This window comes from Lolium rigidum, chromosome 3, assembly GCF_022539505.1.
Source record: "Lolium rigidum isolate FL_2022 chromosome 3, APGP_CSIRO_Lrig_0.1, whole genome shotgun sequence".
Lineage (NCBI taxonomy): Eukaryota > Viridiplantae > Streptophyta > Magnoliopsida > Poales > Poaceae > Lolium > Lolium rigidum.
In genome coordinates this window covers 51,863,085-51,882,986 of record NC_061510.1, presented here as the reverse complement: position 1 = coordinate 51,882,986, position 19,902 = coordinate 51,863,085, and the positions used below count along the sequence as shown (strand labels likewise).

The 19,902-nt window shown below is 43.2% G+C and overlaps 2 protein-coding genes across 2 annotated transcripts; one reads left to right on the top strand and one right to left on the bottom strand.

Moving 5' to 3' along the window:
* Window positions 1-14,080: 14,080 nt before the first annotated feature.
* On the bottom strand, window positions 14,081-15,628 carry LOC124696060 (protein WHAT'S THIS FACTOR 1, chloroplastic-like). The gene has a single exon (XM_047228843.1). The coding sequence runs from the start codon at window positions 15,626-15,628 to the stop codon at window positions 14,267-14,269; it is 1,362 nt and encodes a 453-aa protein (XP_047084799.1). The 3' UTR covers window positions 14,081-14,266.
* Window positions 15,629-16,070: 442 nt separating this feature from the next.
* Window positions 16,071-17,379, top strand: LOC124696059 (cyanate hydratase-like). Its single transcript, XM_047228842.1, has 3 exons — window positions 16,071-16,419; window positions 16,604-16,675; window positions 17,096-17,379. The coding sequence occupies exons 1-3, from the start codon at window positions 16,145-16,147 to the stop codon at window positions 17,277-17,279; spliced, it is 531 nt and encodes a 176-aa protein (XP_047084798.1). The 5' UTR covers window positions 16,071-16,144; the 3' UTR covers window positions 17,280-17,379.
* Window positions 17,380-19,902: the final 2,523 nt, after the last annotated feature.

Genomic DNA, 19,902 nt, shown 5'->3' with positions numbered 1-19,902 from the left:
AAGTGGCATTTCTCCCAATTAAGAACAAGGTTAGTTTCTTCACATCTCCGCAAAACTTTATCAAGGTTTCGCAAGCAACTATCAAAAGAATTCCCGTAGACGGAAAAATCATCCATGAATACTTCCACAATACTCTCACAAAAGCCATGAAAAATAGCAGACATGCATCTTTGAAAAGTAGCAGGAGCATTACATAAACCAAAAGGCATACGCCTATAAGCATAAGTTCCATAGGGACAAGTAAAAGTGGTTTTCTCTTGATCTTTAGTTTTAACGAAGCAATTTGTGAAAACCTGAATAACCATCAAGAAAGCAAAAATGAGTATTTTTAGACAATCTTTCTAGCATTTGATCAATAAATGGTAAAGGGTAATGATCTTTTTTAGTAACCTTATTAACTTTTCGATAATCAATGCACATTCTATACCCTACAACTACTCTTTGAGGTATGAGCTCATCATTATCATTAGGCACAACGAGTCATTCCTCCTTTCTTAGGAACGCAATGCACATGACTAACCCATCTACTATCAGCAATAGGATATATAATACCAGCTTCAAGAAGTCGTAATACCTCATGTCTTACCACATCCTTCATCTTAGGAATTAGACGACGCTGAGGTTCAACAACAGGCTTCGCATCATCTTCCATATTAATGGCGTGTTGGCAAATAGAGGGAGAAATCCCCTTCAAGTCATCAAGAGTATAGCCAATAGCACCTCGGTGTTTCTTCAATATTTGCAATAATCTTTCTTCTTCAAACTCTGTAAGCTTAGAACTAATAATAACAGGATATATTTTCTTATCATCAATATGAGCATATTTAAGATTATCGGGCAAAGGCTTTAAATCAAAAACAGGATCTTCCTTTGGTGGCGGTGTTGTGCCCAAGTCTTCCACCGGTAAATCATGCTTGAGAATAGGTTGGCGAAGAAAAATCTCCTCAAGCTCATCTCTTTCTTTCCTAAAATCTTCACTCTCGCTATTCTCCAAATGTTGCTGCAAAGGATTATTAGGAACAAGAACAATAGATGCACACTGCTCCATTTTAAAATCATTACTAGGCAAATCAGCTTTATAAGGAGTTTTGGTAAATTTAGAGAAGTTAAACTCATAAGATTCACCAACAAATTTAGTCAAAATTTTCTCTTTCTTGCAATCTATAATAGCTCCACAAGTATTTAGAAAAGGTCTACCAAAAATGATAGGACAATAATCACTAGCAGCAGAACCAAGTACCAAAAAGTCAGCAGGATATTTAATCTTACCACATAGAACTTCCACATCTCGAACAATACCAATTGGAGAAATAGTTTCTCTATTAGCCAGCTGAATAACTACATCAATATCTTCAAGTTCACAAGAATCAATTTCGTGCATAATCTCCGTGTAAAGCTCATAAGGTATAGCACTAACACTTGCACCAATATCACATAAACCATAATAGCAATGATCACCAATTCTAACGAGATAGCATAGGAACACTAACTTGTTTGGGTTTATTAGGATGTGAAACAATATTAGAAGCATCTTCACAGAAAATAATATGACCATCCTCCACATTTTCGAGTCACAAGATCTTTAACTATTGCAACGAAGAGGTTCAACTTTTATTTGTTCTTCGAGTTCTATAGGTTTCTTTTCACTTTTATGAACCGCACTATTTATAACAGAGTACTCCTTCATTTTAGCAGGAAAAGGAGTTTTTTCAATATAAGCTTCAGGAATAACATGATCAGCAGTTTCAACTACAACACGTTTATTAATAGGTGAATCAATTTTATCTTTATACGGTTCATGATACTTGTCAAAATTCTTCTTAGGAAATTCATAATGAGAGGCAAAAGCTTTATAAAGATTTGCAGCAACTTGAGAATCAAGACCATATGTAGCACTCATATTACGAAATTCATCAGTATCCATAAAAGCTTCAATGCATTTATAATCATAAATTATACCTGATTCTCTATCCTTGTCGTTCTCCCAACCTTCAGTATTTTCTTGGATCCGATCAAGAAGGTCCCTTTTAAACTCTTCTTTATTGCACGTAAATGATCCAGAACAAGAAGTATCCAGCAAGGTCTTGTCTTGAAAAGAAAGTCTTGCATAGAAATTATCAATAATAACATTACCAGGAAGCTCATGAATGGGGCATTTGAGCATTAAAGACTTCAATCTCCCCCAAGCTTGGGCAATACTCTCTCCATCATGAGGCCGGAAATTATATATGCGGTTCCGATCTTTGTGAATTTCACTTGGAGGATAAAATTTGGAATAAAATAAAGACACAATGTCCTCCCAATCAAGAGAATCACCATTCTTCAACAATTTGTACCAATGCGCCGCTTTACCGGACAGACGATATAGATAATAGTTTCTTTCTAACTTCATTCATAGCAATACCTGCACATTTGAATAACCTCGCATAATTCATGCAAAAACAGTAAATGATCACCAGGATGGACAGTTCCATCCCCTTCATAGCGGTTATCCATAACATGTTCAATAATTTTCATAGGTATTTTATATGGTATTACTTCCTCACCTGGCGCCTCATCCACTACCGTTGCAGTAGTAGTAGATTTCCCAAATAGAAATTGAAGAGAAGATCTCTCCATAATGACTTATAGCAGCAGGCAGAAATAAAATCAGCACAAACAGGAAAAGGTTTTCCTTACCAATTCCACTTACCAATAGCGCTTCACTCCCCGGCAACGGCGCCGTGAAAATAGTCTTGATGACCCACAAGTATAGGGGGTGTATCGTAGTATCTTCGATAAGTAAGAATGTCGATCCCAACGAGGAGCAGAAGGTGTTGACAAGCAGTTTTGATGAAGGATTCACTGTAAATGCTCACAGACAAGTATTTAGGGGGTTTTGATATAGCAGATGAAATAAGTACAAGTAAGTAAATTGCGAGAGAAATAATTGCAGCGAGTGGCCCAATCCTTTTTAGCACAAAGGACAAGCCGGTTTGTTTACTTATAATGACCAAACGTTCTTGAGGACACACGGGATTTTAGTCTAGTGCTTTCGCTACATACAGCTGATTAATCTTCATTGTTTTGATAAGTGTTGCGTGGGTGAACCTATGCTAATGTACCGCCCTTCCTAGGACTAATACATACTTGTGATTATACCCCTTGCAAGCATCCGCAACTACAAGAAAGTAATTAAGATAAATCTAACCACGGCCTTAAACTGCGAGATCCTGCGATCCCTCCCCGCATCGATATACCAACGGGGGCTCGGGTTTCGTCACTCCGGCAACCCCGCAATTGGCAAACGAGTACAAGATGCATTCCCCTAGGCCCATAAATGGTGAAGTGTCGTGTAGTCGACGTTCACACGACACCACTAGAAGAATAACACCACAACTTAAATATCATAACATTGAATATTACTCAACCATAGTTCACTACTAACATTTAGACTTCACCCATGTCCTCAAGAACTAAACGAACTACTCACGAGACATCATATGGAACATGATCAGAGGTGATATGATGATGAATAACAATCTGAACATAAACCTTGGTTCAATGGTTTCACTCAATAGCATCAATAACAAGTAGAAATCAGTACCGGGAGAGTTTCCCCTATCAAACAATCAAGATCAAACCCAAATTGCTACAGCGGTGACGATGTCCAGCGGTGGAGATGGCGGTGATGATGGTGGAGATGATGATGATGGTGATGGAGATGATGTCCAGCTCGATGGCGGTGACGATGGCGTCGATTTCCCCTTCGGGATGGAATTTCCCCGGCGGATTCCTCGCCCGCCGGAGAGTTCTTTTCTCTCCGGTGTTTTCCGCCCCGCGAGGCGGCCGTAACCCTTCGTGAGGATTCCTCTCGTGGCTTAGGTCTTCGGGACGAAGGGTTTCGCGAAGAAAAGGAGGCGAAAGGGGCTGTGGGGGCCCCACACCACATGGTGGAGCGGCCAGGCCATGGGCCGCGCCGCCCTATGGTGTGGGCCCACCTTGGGTCCAGCTGGCTCCCCCTTCTGGTTCCTTCGTCATCTGGAAAAATAGGATTTTTGGTGAAATTTCCTTCCACAGTTGATCTTCCGAAATATTGCGTCCTGACGGTGCTTTTTCCAGCAGAATCCTGGCTCCGGTGCGCGATCTCCAAATAATCATGAAACATGCAAAATAGATGAAATAACATAAGTATTGTGTCCCAATATGAAATATATCAATGAATAACAGCAAATTATGATATAAAATAGTGATGCAAATTGGACGTATCACCGCACCAAGGCCACCCGATAACAACGGAAAGAGGCCAGAGCTAGCACTGCTAAGTTATGGGGCCAAAACTGGTGGCCGAATCTACGGAGGCAGAGTGGCGATAGGGGAGGTGGGGAGGGTTGTGCGGGTCGGGTGTGTATCTGCCTAGGGCGGACAAAACGGCAGCGCGAAGCAGACACGCGGGCTATCCATTTGACTGCAAAGTAAACCTAAGTTTAGGTGGAAAATACGCCGAAACGTATCAGTCCGTGGGGCGCAATCCGTTTACGGGTCGCCATTGAGCCTTGCTTGCCTCCAGACCACGCATATAGCAACATGCACAGACTGGGCCCGTTTGGTAGACTGGGCCGATTTCTTGCATGATTGCGCTAGCGAGATGGGAGCCGGCTCCTGCGCGTTGAGAATGGGCCATGGGCAAGAAAACACCACTCGTTTGGCAGCCTGTGCAGAATATTTTGGCCCAGCAGAAATGAAGGGCTTAATCTGGTTGGTTTCATACGAGCCCAGCTTAAGCCTCACCACTTAACCTTACCTCTCACCTCCTCACCTATCACAAAGCTTGACGCCGCTGTCACGAAGCATGGCACCACGCCGGTTGATAACCCACAAGTATAGGGGATCGCAACAGTCTTCGAGGGAAGTAAAACCCAAATTTATTGATTCGACACAAGGGGAGGTAAAGAATACTTATAAGCCTTAACAACTAAGTTGTCAATTCAGCTCGCCCTGGAAAAGCACTAGTAACAGGGGTGATGTGAAAGCAGCAGTGATATGAGAGCAATAGTAACAGTAACACAACAGCAGTAACAGTAACACAGAGGCAATGGCACCAGAAAATAGTTGATACTACTTCCAATGACATATAGGAACGAGTATTTGATGATGAAATATGGACCAGGGTTCCCAACTATCTACACTAGTGGTAACTCTCCAATAACAAGTGTTGGGTGAACAAATTACAGTTGGGCAATTGATAGGATTGAAATAGCATTAAGACAGAACATCAAGATTATTAATCATGTAGGCATGTTTTCCATATATAGTCATACGTGCTCGCAATGAGAAACTTGTATAACATCTTTTGTCCTACCAGCCGGTGGCAGCAGGACTCTAGGGAATCTATCGGAAATTAAGGTACTCCTTTTAATAGAGCACCGGAGCAAAGCATTAACACTTGGTGAAAACATGTGATCCTCATACCTACGCCTTCCCCTCCAGTTATCCCAGTTGTTGTCACTCTGGGGCCTCGGGTTCCGGACATAGACATGTGCAAACAATTTGTAGATACAATCTAAGCAATAAGTATATAGCTTAAATCTAAGATCATGCCACTCGTGCACTAGTGACAAGCATTAAACACAACAAGATTGCAGCAACAATAACTTCACAAACTTTATAGATAGACTAATCATAATGTAACAATCCATCGGATCCCAACAAACACAACACCGATTACATCAGATGAATCTCAATCATGTAAGGCAGCTCATGAGATCATTGTATTGAAGTACATGGGAGAGAGAGTACCAACTAGCTACAACTAGAACCCGTAGTCCATGGGGGGACTACTCACGGAGCATGATGGAGGCGGTGGCGTTGATGGAGATGGCTTCCGGGGGCACTTCCCCGTCTCGGCGGCGTGCCGGAACAGAGACTTCTGTCCCCCGAAACGGAGTTTCGCGATGGCGGCAGCGCCCCTGGAGTCTTTCTGGAGTTTCGTCAATTGGTATCGAGGTTTTAGGTCGCGAGGGACTTTATAGGCGAAGAGGCGGAGTCGGAGGGGCCACGGGGCCCCCTCCCCATAAGCTGGCGCGGCCAGGGGGCCAACCGCGCCGCCTTATGGTGTGGGCCCCCTGCTGCCCGCCTCCGACTCTCCTTCGGTGTTCTGGAACTTTCCGGGGGAAATAAGATATTTGGTCTTTGTTTCGTCGAATTCCGAGAATATTGCCCGAGCAGCCTTTCTGGAACCAAAAACAACAGAAAACAGGAACTGGCACTTCGGCATCTTGTTAATAGGTTAGTTCCGGAAAATGCATGAAATCATTATAAAGTGTGAGCAAAACATGTAGGTATTGTCATAAAACTAGCATGGAACATCAGAAATTATAGATACGTTGGAGACGTATCACCGGTGCGCGGGAAGACCACCATGTCACTCTCGCCGACGATGGCCAAGGTGGCGTGCGCAAGACTGGGCTGAATATGATAGGCCGAAGCTTTCGGTGTAGCACAACAAGAATGTCGCCACCATGACATCATCACTGCCTACACCTATACGGTTACCGCCATGGATTACTGCATATCACATACCATAACCATCACCACCATGACACCGCCGGTCACGCCCGTCACAGGCATCACCACGTCGACGAACAACATCACGACACCGCCATTCACGCCTGTCAGAAGCATTACAATGTCGCCGACGACGTCGTCGAACACCACCATGACACCTCTGGTCACAGGCATCACCACGTCACCGAACACGAAGACGAACACCACCATGACACCGCCGTTCATGCCCGTCACAAGCATCACCATGTCGCTGAGCACGAAGTTGAATACCACCATAACAACGCCGGTCTCATAAGCATCACCACGTCGCCGACCACGAAGACGAACATCACCATGCCGCCACCACCATGGATTATCACCTCTCACTTCTCACATATCATCACCACGTCGCCATCCATGAAAACGACAAGCGAGAAGTTAAGCAAAAGTACTCCAAACCTTACTCACACATACGTACAGATTACATTATATTTGTGAATTATTTATTTATCAGTGTATATACACCGAAATAAAAACCTGTCAACATGAAAATCATGCGGAATGGCGAGGTGAACCTACTCCTGAAAGGAAATCTCAAATGGTTGAACGTGTACCACGAATTTGACATAATTCGCTTAAAACTTCATACAAGAAATTGACGATTTACAACTGACCAAACCCGAAACCAATTGTGGAAATTGATTCATATCATCGACACGCATCTTTTTCATGTACAGTATTTCAATTCGAAGTGTGGTTGTATTGATTTGAGGAGAGGGTATGTAGAGTAGTGTAAGGAAGAGTGAGACTAACCGAGTCAGTTGCATCGATCGAGTGCAGGAGGAAAAAGAACGGACCTAGCCCTGGAGAAGCTACTGATTCGAACGTTCCTCTGAATACATGCAAAACACTGCTTTAAGAACCGTGCGATGTAATAGCGCGGTGACCCACAGGCAACCAAGTGCTAGGAGCCACAGCCTACCAAACGCGCCCACTATCTTCCTGCGAGCCGTCGTTGGAGGTGCCCTCAGTCTCTTCTGCCATGCTCGATGGCTTGTCGTAGATCAAATGTGTGATCGAGTTTCGAGTCTTTGAGAGTCTGAAAGAGTTAAGATCATGTTCATTGTGAAAGGAGCTTGAACAGTCTGAACTTTGAACTCGGTCAGCAACGATTAACTACTCTCTTGCCACCAAAAAATAGATTTATTTATGGCACGACTATGTGTAATCTACATATACACAGTTGGGAGTTGGACTTCCAAAACATTACTACTCGAAAAGCGACCTCTCTCTTTCTAGTGCTCGTAGTTGCAAATCATGATCGTGGACATGGTCCCTGCTCCCACCTCGCTATCACGCAATTGAAGGGGAAATTTTCAGTCAGGATCGCAACGACGACGACCTACGAATCAATCAAACGGCACAAAAGGGGATTAGCACGAGCGGTTTTTGTATTTTCAGATGCAGACATCTCTACTACTATTGCAAATTTTCAGGCCGCAGTGTCCTGCAGAAGTGCAGATTGCAGCTACACCCCTTCAATTTGGCGTGGCGCTGGTTCCTACATCCAGTACGTCCGGCAGTACGCCGGCCAAAATGGTGCAGCCTCAACTGACAGAGGGACGATGGTCTGATGCGGTGATGCTAGCTACCAGCAACAGGATAGGAAGAAACCTCCGCCTTGTTCCAATTCCCAACAAGAAACCATGGAGAAAATGATGGGATCCTTGAAGAGGCCGTACGAAGAGATCAAACGAGAGAAGGAGACGATGTTTTTGTGCTGGTCACGCGATCTGATGAACCGACCACCGTACCGCCATTGTTATGCGTGCGAACTTCGAAACCTTGAATAAGGATCATGGCTCCATCCTCCAGATACGCGTCTCGTCTGGTATGGCCGGTCGGGCAGTGTGGCTGGCTGGATGGGAGATGTGCAGTAGGAACAGAACATTCATGGTTGCACCCATCCAGGAAATAAATTGGGGAGGCTGTCTTGCCGTGCACCCCCATGTGGTAGCATTAAGCCGAGCCTCTGATCACCATGTGAGCTTGTTTGGAGGAGCAGAGCCAAGGGTGGATGAATAATCTCTGACTATTTCCGGCCAGTGAATGCGTGCTCAAGTGTGATGTTCTTTTCTGATGAAAAAACAAGCATTGTATACTCTGTCAGGAATAATATACTCCATCTTGAAACTTACGGAAACACTTCAGATGCAGTGAGAAATAGTATCCATGTTCTCTAATTTTGCAGGTATATAAGTGGATTCTCTTTTAGCTACACGCACAAAAAAATAGTAACTTCTGGAACTTATTAATCAGTATGCTTGGACAAGAGAAGCCAGTACGGTAGGACGGCATCTGACACCACTTTAAACCCCAAGAAAATTGAGCTGGCCAGTGTGAGATTGCATATCGTAGGGTACACAAGACGAAAATATGCCAGGCAATATCATAACTCAAGAGTCAAGATACCCATGGCTTAGCCAGATTGATGAGACTATTTCAATATATGTTGGGTGCCTTTCTTTTTCATATTAAGAGAGAAAGAAAGATTCACAGCCCCTTTTCGCTGTAACTGCAACGGAATGGACAGTGGAGTACCACTGCCCTGTACAGTACTGGCCTTATTACAGCTTATATTATCAAACAACGAAACAAACTGAGGGGACCAAATATCTACTGAAATAAGCCCAATGGTTCACAGGCTGTTGCTAACCAACAAAACAGTGTGCACTTAATAAGACACATCAGCTCTGGCAAAATTATAGCACCAACAACATAGCAAGAATCAGGCTGAGATTTCTCAAATTATAGCACCAACAACATAGCAAGAATCAGGCTGAGATTTCTCAAGGAATTTCATTCTACGGTGAGAGTTTTGTCATGAGCGCTTGAGTTCAAATTCAACAATGGCTACAAGTATTGGATAAAATAGAATAATCGATAACCCTGAGCATCCAAATCGTAGCCGCCATTGTTGTTTTCCTTGGTATCCCAAAGCCTTTGGCGATGGAATGCTGCACCCTGAACTATTCGGGCTGATGCTTGGATTATTCGTGGTAGGAGGGCCGGAGTCTCTGGGGTACACAAGAAACTACTCCCTCCGATCCATCAAGTAATATGGATCGGAGGGAGTAGCAATCATGACTTTGTTTTGTATGTTTTTCTTTTGGCTCTGTACTTAATGTTGTACTATTACCTATGCTATATCGACCTCTAATCAAATGCGGTAATAGTGAGTGAAGATATTCACTATCGTTATGTCAAAGAGGAAAGAAGAGGGTTGAGAGAGATGTGGACGAAGTGCTTGGAAAAGAAGGAATGTTAGAGTGAGAATTTCAAAGAAACTCTGTTGGATGGAGAAGACCCTTCCACCTCCTCCTACCATTAACTTTCTTGTGATCCATCATCCTACTAGCTAGAGAGATTAGAAGGAAGCAAGTGGTGGAGGTGGCGTTTTGGCACACGCGTGCATATGCACCCATTATAGAAAATAATAAAAAAACAATTTTAAAAATGTTAAAAAAATCTAACATAAATTTTTTGGTATACATCATGACATCCTATGTTCGTTCACAAGTTTTCGTGGAAAAACAACATTTTGTGTGGTGTGTACAAAAAAGACAAAAAAATGTCCTGTACGTAGTCGTGTTACAGAGATCAAAATTTGTCTTTTTTACAGGAGCCACAGAAAAATGTTTTTTTTTTGAAAACTTGTGTACCAACATAAAATGTCTAGATGTACATGTGAAAATTTAGTTTAGAATTTTTTGACACTTTGAAATGTGGATTCACATAATGGGAGCATATGCTCCTATGAGCCAAAGTGCATTTCCCGCAAGTGGTTGATTATAGACCAAATCGTGAAATGGAGTATCGGAAGTTTTGAAACCCTAGGTTATTCACCAACCAATCTGAGTTGGAGAAAATTGCACGAATGGGAGATTCTGCACATTGGTTTAAATAAAAAAAAACTATGAGAGAGTGTGCTCATGAAGAAAATACAAAGTGGCCCAACCAAAGATCGTCCACTTTGTCGTCATATGGAATAACCCCGAACACTTTGAGAAGTTATGGGGATCGTAGACAAGAATAATCTCTACATTATGGAATATCAACATGACATGAGTGGTGAAATCATCATGCGGTTCTATGCAACGCTTTACTTTGATGATGATGCAAATACGATGTATTTTGATGACTTATGAAACCTAATACCATGCCACTTACAATGAATTTTCTCATTTCATGGGCCTCCAATGTTATGAAGACACACATTCCTAAAATATCCACTTCATTGATGCTATGAAGGGCAAGAATCTCAATGGATATATGGCAATTTCTTTGTATGTAAAAGATGTGCAAACCTAGCTAGAATGTCTTCATTATTTGTGAGCGTGGTGAAGATTTTTCATCACACCCTCACACCCAAAGCTAGGGACTATTTGAATCGGAGGAACTATTATCCTAGTCTCCTTTGGCACTTGCAATATGATCGTCCACTTAATGTCATGAAATTCATATTGAATGAGACCTCGCTATGACCGAACAAAGGTATTCACTCCCATTTTGATCCCTTCATTCAAACCCTTATGGTGGAGTGACTAAACTTTATTTTTTCAAAGAGGCCAAGCATGACTATTACAATATGATGGTTTAGAATCCCAAGGTGACCAAGAAGTCAAAATGTGGATGTACCAACGTCTTCTATATATTGGACTTTCTCGAAGGATAAGAAGTAGTAAGTAAGTGTTATGGCCAAGGCTCACAAGTAACTCTTTGACATTTGCACCCACCAAGAACAAGATGCATGTGGAAAAGAACACCATTTATCACGTGGAGCTCTACCGCAAGGCAAATATTCTTGTTTCCTCTTATGGATTGGAGACTAAAAAAGTTAGCATCTCTTTTGGAAAGATTTTGCGCTGATTGAAAAGAGAATGACGATTATGAAGACAAGGGTAAGGATGCACATGATTCTTTTTTTATTTTTGCAGTAAGGACAAGGATGATTGATTTCTTTAGGAGCTCTAGTGAAAGTGCATCTAGCCCACATGTGTGGTTTTGTAAATTACGACCCTCTTGGACTAATGGTTTCATTGATATTATATGAATCAACGTTTCATAGTTGGTACACTAAGGATATTAGATGGACTCGATAAAAATGCCACTAGAGTGAAGTGATGCATCAGGAGCATTAAGTTTAGGAGATTATTATATATTATGATTGAGAAGAGTTTACCCACGGTTGACCAAGTTTTGACAAAGTTCAGGAGATAAAAATATATCATGAATCAAGGGTAAGGATGCTCAAGATGTTATGATAGAGAATGAAAAAGATTGAGTTATGACCGAATTGTCCATGGTTAATTAAAGAATGATCAGAAGAGAATTGAGTTTTGGTGATCAATTCTTGCAGCAATATAGTGAAGTGCAGAATTTCTTATGGCTTTCAAGAAATTATTGTGGATACTGAAGAAGAGAAATATTATCAAGACGAAGTCCGGGGATTGGGATCAAGATGATCAACACAAAACATAAATGATGTACCGCATGGGATCAAGTGATGTAATGGTATAATAACTAGATGTGAATCACACTCTGTAACCTAAACCATGGGCGATGTATTTGATATTTATATGTGGGTTAGGGGCCCCTCAAGGAGTTGAATCAAAAAAAGTAAGATCCTATGTAGCCCATGTGAGGATGACATCAAGTGGAGATCGTAACCAAGGTTGAGAAGAGCAAGTTCAAGATAAGCAACTCCGAGCAAATGTATACTTGAAGCTTGCGGATCATTTGATGATAATGAACATGTGAAGATGTGCTTAAGATCATACATTTAAGACAGTGCAATACTCTACGAGAGGAATGCAATGGGACAGATGGTATAGGGTTGCATGTGCCCAAAAGTGATGACTCAATTGTCCCCTTGTCTATAGGGATCTTGTGGCATACACCCGCTACGACTCCTGAAGAAGGGAAATTATAGAAGGGGCCAATGAATATGTAGATTGCTCACACATTTGCATGTTTTGCATCCTCCTTCTTAAGGACTTGCTCTTTCTTAGTTAATCTTGGGTGTTTCTCTATGTCAGGATCTTGAGTCTTGACCTTGTTGTTAATTTTAAAACGAGTTGATGATCATCGAAATTGGTGTTCGAAAGAGGACGAAGTATCCTAGATCAAACTTAGCTGCAGCAAAATACCAGAAGATATGCTTATGTCTATTTCCTCCAGAATTAAGGAAAATGCCCACAAAACCATCCCTGTTGCTAGGCAGCCTTTGTTTGCCAAAACACATAAATTTTGCTCCGGGGCAAAGGAAAATGATACGATCAACATCCTCCTCTACCGGTCCACCCGGCCCATAGGCCATAGCAAACACACAAAACATCCCCAGGCAAGCCACGCAGGGCCAGCTGCGAAGCAGACTGAGTCTGCCTCCTAAAATACATCCATAAGATTTTTTTTGTTCGTTTCAAACGAGAGTTAGTCTTCCACATATCCAGCATTCTTAGATCTCTTGTACCAGGGTTCAACATAAATCTGTACAAGGAACTAGCAGTGAACACCTTCTTTCTCTCGAGGCTCCATTTGACAAGGTCCTCATTCCCCGACAGGCTCACATCTGCAAGCAGCGCACTCAAAACCTGTCATTCCTGTACTTCCCCAGGCCCAAAGGATCTTTTAAAAGACAGCCCCCAAGACCGCCCATCAAAAACTTCTGCAATAGTTTTATCCTGTTGCTCACAACAAGAGAAACCTAATGCAAAACAAGTTTTGAAGGGGCAATCACCCAATCAGACATCAAGCCGAAAGAAAACTCTCCTGCCATTCCCAACCTCATATGAGGTTTCTTTTTGGAACCAGAACTTAATTTTATGAAGAGTTCTCCAAAACTGGGACCCGGATCTGGCAACTAAGATCATTGGCTAGAACAATTGGATCAAGATGAAGAATTTAACATCGTCTGTCAAGCTGTTCCAGCCAGCCTGGTTTCAGTAACCTTTAGGATGTCCAGTATAATCATGATAGCATGAAAAATTCAAGATACATAAATGCAAGAGTATTATATCAATTTGAGGTTTTCTCATACGTAGACTTTGAAATGTTATTCAGTATAGGCTTATTAATTGGTATCTTTGGCATGCAAGAAAATCACTATGTCGTTACAGATTCCATTCTTGCAAAATTAGTTGTTCTTGTTTTTATAGAACAAAATTGATGTGATTTTTTTTAAAAAAAAATTGCAAGTGACACAGAGAAGTACTCCCTCTGGTCGTGTTTAATCGACACAGACATAGTAGGTGTATAAGCTGTTTTCGATTCACACTTTGCGTCAATTTTATCCGACCAGAGGGAGTAGTTATGTACATATCTGAATTTGGAATCCATTACTTCCTGGACTGCTGAAATCAGAAAAAGCTATGGGTTACTTCAGAGTAGGTTGTTCGATAATTTCATAACTTGAGTACAGGGTGTGTTGATGTAAACAAGCCACACTAATTTTCTAGAAGAAAAGGCAGAGCCAGCTTAGATGCCAGCTCGATATATCCTGTTTAAGCTTGGGGGCTAGCACATGAGACACCAAGTTTCCTAGTAAAATATGAGCTCGGGGAAAATCTCCAGCTACTAGCCAAGACAGAAACCAAGCACAGCTCTTCCTTCGGTCACAAGCACTTGTCAGCTCAATTTCAGGAACCAGAAAAACAAAAATGTTTTGTATACCACCAGGGTACTAACTAGATTTCACTGACACATCCTCTGTATAATCACTTAGATCGCCTAAATCCATCTCATCATCATCTGCAAGAGTACCATCATCCAATACATCGTCTGAATCTTCACTTTCGAGATTCAATATGTCATCATCATCGCCACCAAACAAATTGTCATCTGAATCAGAAGACTCATGAACTTTCCCAATATTCTTGTTCTTTCCTCTATAACCAGTAAGTTGAAGGACTTTCTCTTTCCACCTTACTAACGGGGCCTTTTTTATCAGCTCTGTCCCATCATATGCCTCTGTCAAGAACACGCTCAGCCGCTTCCCCCTCTCGGACACATAAAAGATACCATAATGCTTCAGTAGCAATCTCATCAGCTTCTGTGGCATAACAAACTCGCGACGGAAATGCGTGAGGTGGTCGGTTACCAGCCTCTTCTCCAATGTGAAGCTCAGTATCTCATGCATCACAGCAACTGCCCTCTTGTCAAACTCCTGTGATCCAGGGGTCAATCCTGTCGCCTCCGCATAAGGGGATAGGTAAGATGTCTTCTGAAACTGTTCGGTATTACCAGTTTTCACATAGTGATGAGCTTTCCCCCTAAATTTGTAGTAGCTTTTGAAATCTGGTGGGAACTTCATATGGAACGGAAGTGAGAGCTCTCCTGGTGTAGGAGCATTAGAATTGGCATTGGTGTCGCCAGCCAATGCAGCCACATTCTTCTCATGCTCAGTGACTGCCCAGTCTGGGTTCCAGGAAACAAGCTCCAAGTAGTCACCATCCTCCTGCGTGACCAGCCTGAAAAGCTCAGGGAACATGTGCACCCACCGAGTCCGAAAATTGTGGGGAAGCCCCATGTCACGCCGGAAATGCGCGATCTTGTCGACGGGCAGGCGCCGTCCCACCGACATCATGAGCAGCCTCGTCACGTACTGGGCGGCCGTGCGCGAGTGCTCCTCCAGAAGGCGCGCCTCCTCCTCGACGAGCGCCTCGGCCTGCGGCGAGAGGCCGGCCCACATGACGCCGCGGCCGTCGCGGCAGACCTGGAAGAGCTGCGGCGAGCGGTGCACGAAGTGGGCCACCTTGTGCGGCTTGGCGAGGCCGAGCTGCGGGCGCAGGATCTCGAGGCGCTTGAGAGGGGTGACGTGCTCCTCCTCCATCTTGAGCGCGTCCAGCACCGCGAGCACCTTGGAGACCACCTTGCAGCGCTCGATGACCACCTCCAGGTCGTTCACGCGCTTCTTCTTGCTCCGCTCCATCACGCTCCGGCCACGCGTCATGGATCGCGCGGGGGATAGCTGCGAGGGGCAGCGCGTCTGGCCGTGGCGGCGGAGCAGCTCGGCCAGGCAATTGCGCGAACACGTGACGCGCATGGCGCCGGAAGCGACTGGGGAGGTGTAGCAGAAACTGGATGAAATCGTCCGGCGAGGAATGGGATCGAGCTCCGCGGCTGACCGGCTGCGAGCGAGGGAGGTGGCGGAGGATGGCGGGAGGCTCCGGGAGCCGGAGGCCGGAGCGGTGAAGAACGCGCCGCGGAGCTGCGGACACGAGAGTTCCAAGACCTCTTAAGAGGCTAGAAAATGGCGGGCTAGGACCAAGCACCGGCCCAGATAAACCCAAATGAACCGGCCCACCTAAAAAAGCAAAGCCTCCGTGTGCTTTCCCCGTCGCATAGCCGCCGGCTTTCTGCCACTCACTGCCGAGTGCCGACACTTTCGCCGTCGCACTGGTGCACCACCCCATGGCATATCCGGCGGTGCTATATAAGGCGGTGCAACCGGCGCCAGTTCTCTCATCCAACTCTCCACTTCGCACTCTGCACTCCCACGCTTCCCCACCTCGCCATTCCGTCGAGCACCTCTCGGGCAATACCGGCGGCGCCAGCGGCCATGGAAGACAGCGGTGCGAGGGTGGCGGCGGTGCAGCAGCTGATGGCAGCCAAGGCCAAGTCCGGGAAGAGCTTCTCCGACATCGGAGCCGAGACGGGGCTCACCAACGTGTACGTCGCGCAGCTGCTGCGGCGCCAGGCGCAGCTCAAGCCCGACACGGCGGCCGAGCTGCGGGCGGCCATCCCGGCGCTAACCGACGACCTCGTGGAGCTCATGATGCAGCCGCCCTTCCGGTCGTATAAGCCGGACATGGTCCACGAGCCCGCCATATACAGGTCCCTGGTTGCTTCCATATTATCACGGTTTCCCAATGCAACATGATAATAACCTGTTCTGTTGCCTTGTTGGTGTCGAAACATCAACCAGCTTTAGCTTCTCCTCACTGCTAGTATGATGGTTTGTGTTGTCTCTAATCTTTCATTATTTAACGGTTACGGTGGTGTATTTCGTTGAATACAGACTGAATGAAGCTATCATGCATTTTGGAGAGAGCATCAAGGCAATCATCAATGAGGACTTTGGTGATGGAATGTAAGACATTCGCATATATTTATTTGATGAGAGTTCACAAGCGCAAAATAATTGTAGATGGATTGATCGATGGGATATTAACCTAGATGTAGCCGTCCTCTCTATTTCTGTACACTAATAACTTCGCCTACAACCTAGATGGACTGGTCGATGGATTCGCATATATTTAATTTATTTTTTCTGTACACTAATAACTTCGCCTACAACTGAGACAACATTCATCAAAATTTCAGATTATTTGGATTCTAGCTCGATTTTTGTTTTGAAGATTCTCATTAAACTTTTCTAACTGTCTCAAATGTGCCAATTCTGAATCCAAAGATGGTGTTCATTTCCATGAAATTTGGTTTTAGAATTCATGAAATTCCAAACACTAACCCTTGCAAGGTTGACATGTTATCTTATCGTTTTCATTTGCAGCATGTCGGCCATAGACTTCTACTGTACAGTCGACAAAGTTAAAGGGGCTGATGGAAAAGATCGTGCAGTGATCACATTTGATGGGAAGTATCTGCCTCACACTGAACAGGTTTGTAATTTCTTCAGATGTTCCATCGTATTCTCTATTCATGATAACCTCAAGGTGCTAGTTTGCATATATTGAATCAAGTACCATTCCAGAGCCAGGATTCAATAGATTTCAGTTCCATTGCAGTCTATAGGAGTTAGGAGAGAGAAGCTATAGGAAAAAAAAAAAATACACACTCCGAGCCAAGCCAGAAATTGCTAAAATTTACCAAAGATAAAATCCCCATGCCCTGGGCAGCCTCTCTGGGTACCTGGGGTCTGTCGCAGAACAGTTTATTTAATTCCTGAAGTTCTGCTAGTTTCGATATAAGTTACTTCATTCTTCGCTTTGTATGACTACCAGTGAATCTTAGTTAGATAGCTACTGAATGAAGAGACAGAGCTACAGATCTATTTCTAATATGCGTATCTAGATGCGTTTTAGTGTATAGACATATGTGAATCTAGACAAATCTGTGACATCTAATTCGGGACTGTGGGAGTAGTTTATATACCATAGGGTACCATGCTGCTGGCTTGTCTGAATTTCATCGTTCTAAGTAGTTTTTTTTTCTCCCTCAAATCTGCAGAAGTCTGCAAATATGATGTCAAAGTTGGCCCGCAATGCACCTTGAGACAATGAGCTGGCTGCTGCTGTGGAAGGGAACATGTATTTCGCCTACTAGTATGCTATGTAATGTCTGCTTATACTTCAGACATGGAAAGAACCAGGCATGTCCCTTTTCTAGTCTGAACTATCAACCAAATGAACAGTGGTAATATATAGTATGTAATGTGTGCTTGTACTTTGGATTTGGAAGAGCATTGAACGTGCCCTTCCTTGTCTGAATGGTCGACTAAATAAAACTGGCGACATAGTTTGCCATTCCTGCTTGTTACAGTGGCATTTTGGTTTGTAATTCCTGCTTGTACTTCAGACTTGGAGAACTATGCATGTGTTCTAGTCTGAATTATCGAAAACATAAACTGACTTGTATTGATGTGCACATGAATTGTCTCTCTTTTGAAGTAAATCTATAGTTTGGTGCGACCCCTGAAATACCAGTATATTTCATGAACCGCCGTCTTATTTGCGACTGCACAACATGGCGAACGAAGTCATAGATTTTGTGGTTATCAGCAAATGATGGTATTTTTAGTAAGATGTGCTAATCAAAAGGAGCAGGGAAGGGAAAGATAGTAAATGTTGTTTCTGCGATGAAATTTAGACTACAGATCATATCATCTTTGATTGTAAGCTTGCTACATATTTATGGGGGTTGTTAAATTGTGCCACTGGCATTGTTGATGTGCCAAAGCACTTTGATGAGATAAGTGTCTTGATTTTTTTTTCTGTTAAACCTAGGAATTTGATAGCTATGGGTGTAGCTGCGCTAACTTAGCCACCTTGGAAGATTAGAAATGTAGTTTTATGTCATGTTTACCATTGCAATCCTACTAGTGTGATGTATCAGGCTTCGCGTTTGGATTAGCTTCTGGGCTGATTTGCAGAAAACAAACGCCCAGCCGAGCCAACGCAAGGGTCTGGCAAAAGTGGCTTCTGAATTCTTCAACAGGCAATCAAGCTGTGTTCCAATGACAAGGAGGATTGGTGTTGGCTGAACTTGCCTGATGTTGGGGAGTTCTTCGCCTGAAGAAGTTAATTGTTTCTCCTGGCGGGAGGGAGCAGGTAAACATTTCCTATAATATGCTCGACTAGACTTTGTATTGTATTTTAAAAATCTCTTTTGGTTCGGTTAGTTGTCTGGGTAGAGTAGATTGGTGCTTCTTCCTGATTCTTTGGATTGTAAAAACCTTGGTATTTTGGTTTCATGTGAATGAAATCGGGAGCGTGAGCTCCTCATTTCGAAAAGAAAACTCAGTTTTTGTACAATGAATTCGCACAGTGAACGACAAAGAATCGTTAATTGGATTTAATTACTTCCTGTCAAGATACTTCCTCCTTCCCAAATTAGAATTATTTTTGTTTTGTCAGAGTCAAACTTTAAAAGTTTGACTAACTATATAGATTGTAACGTGTAGTGATCAGAGAAAATATTTATCTACTCCATTCGGAAATCCATTTTGACTAGTGTGGATGCACCACTGCTGGAAAACCATATTTCGAAATGTCTCAAAATTTTGGAAAAAAATCAAGGTTTACTTCCAGATATTATATGGCTGGCCTATGAAAAAAAGATAATTTTCAGTGCTCCAAAATAATTTTTCACAGACAATTTTTTGGTCTTTTTTACATGGGCCACCAAAATAATTTTTTCCTGCAATATTTTTGTGACCTATCATAGGATGTCCAGATGTACACTACGATTTTTCCGTAATTATTTTACATTTTGAAACGGATTTAAAATATTTTTTTTCTAATAAGTATACATACACCTACGAGCCAAAATACCGCGTCCGTGTAGCAGGGCTGTAACTAACAATCGATTGTGAAACAGTAACACCTTATCAACAATTTTGGTGCCCAATGCAGTGATTAGTATGAATCGATGGACTCTTCTTCCAAGTCTCACCTGGAAGATAATTAACGAGACGTCGCTATTGTTTAAGCATACCGAATTACAAGCCAGTGACTGTTAGGCAGAGCATCGGCCGGTGATTAGCAGATCATCAGTAAGAACCCGGCCGCGCCGTCATGTAAATGTGCATGTATACGTAGTAGTACATACTTAGGCAGAGCGCGCGCGTCGTCTTCGTCC

Coding starts and splice junctions, on each gene's coding strand:
- LOC124696060 (XM_047228843.1), bottom strand. CDS start 15,628: ATGCGCGTCACGTGTTCGCGCAATTGCCTGGCCGAGCTGCTCCGCCGC.
- LOC124696059 (XM_047228842.1), top strand. CDS start 16,145: ATGGAAGACAGCGGTGCGAGGGTGGCGGCGGTGCAGCAGCTGATGGCA. Junction 16,420..16,603: donor CACGAGCCCGCCATATACAG/GTCCCTGGTTGC, acceptor CGTTGAATACAG/ACTGAATGAAGCTATCATGC. Junction 16,676..17,095: donor GAGGACTTTGGTGATGGAAT/GTAAGACATTCG, acceptor TTTCATTTGCAG/CATGTCGGCCATAGACTTCT.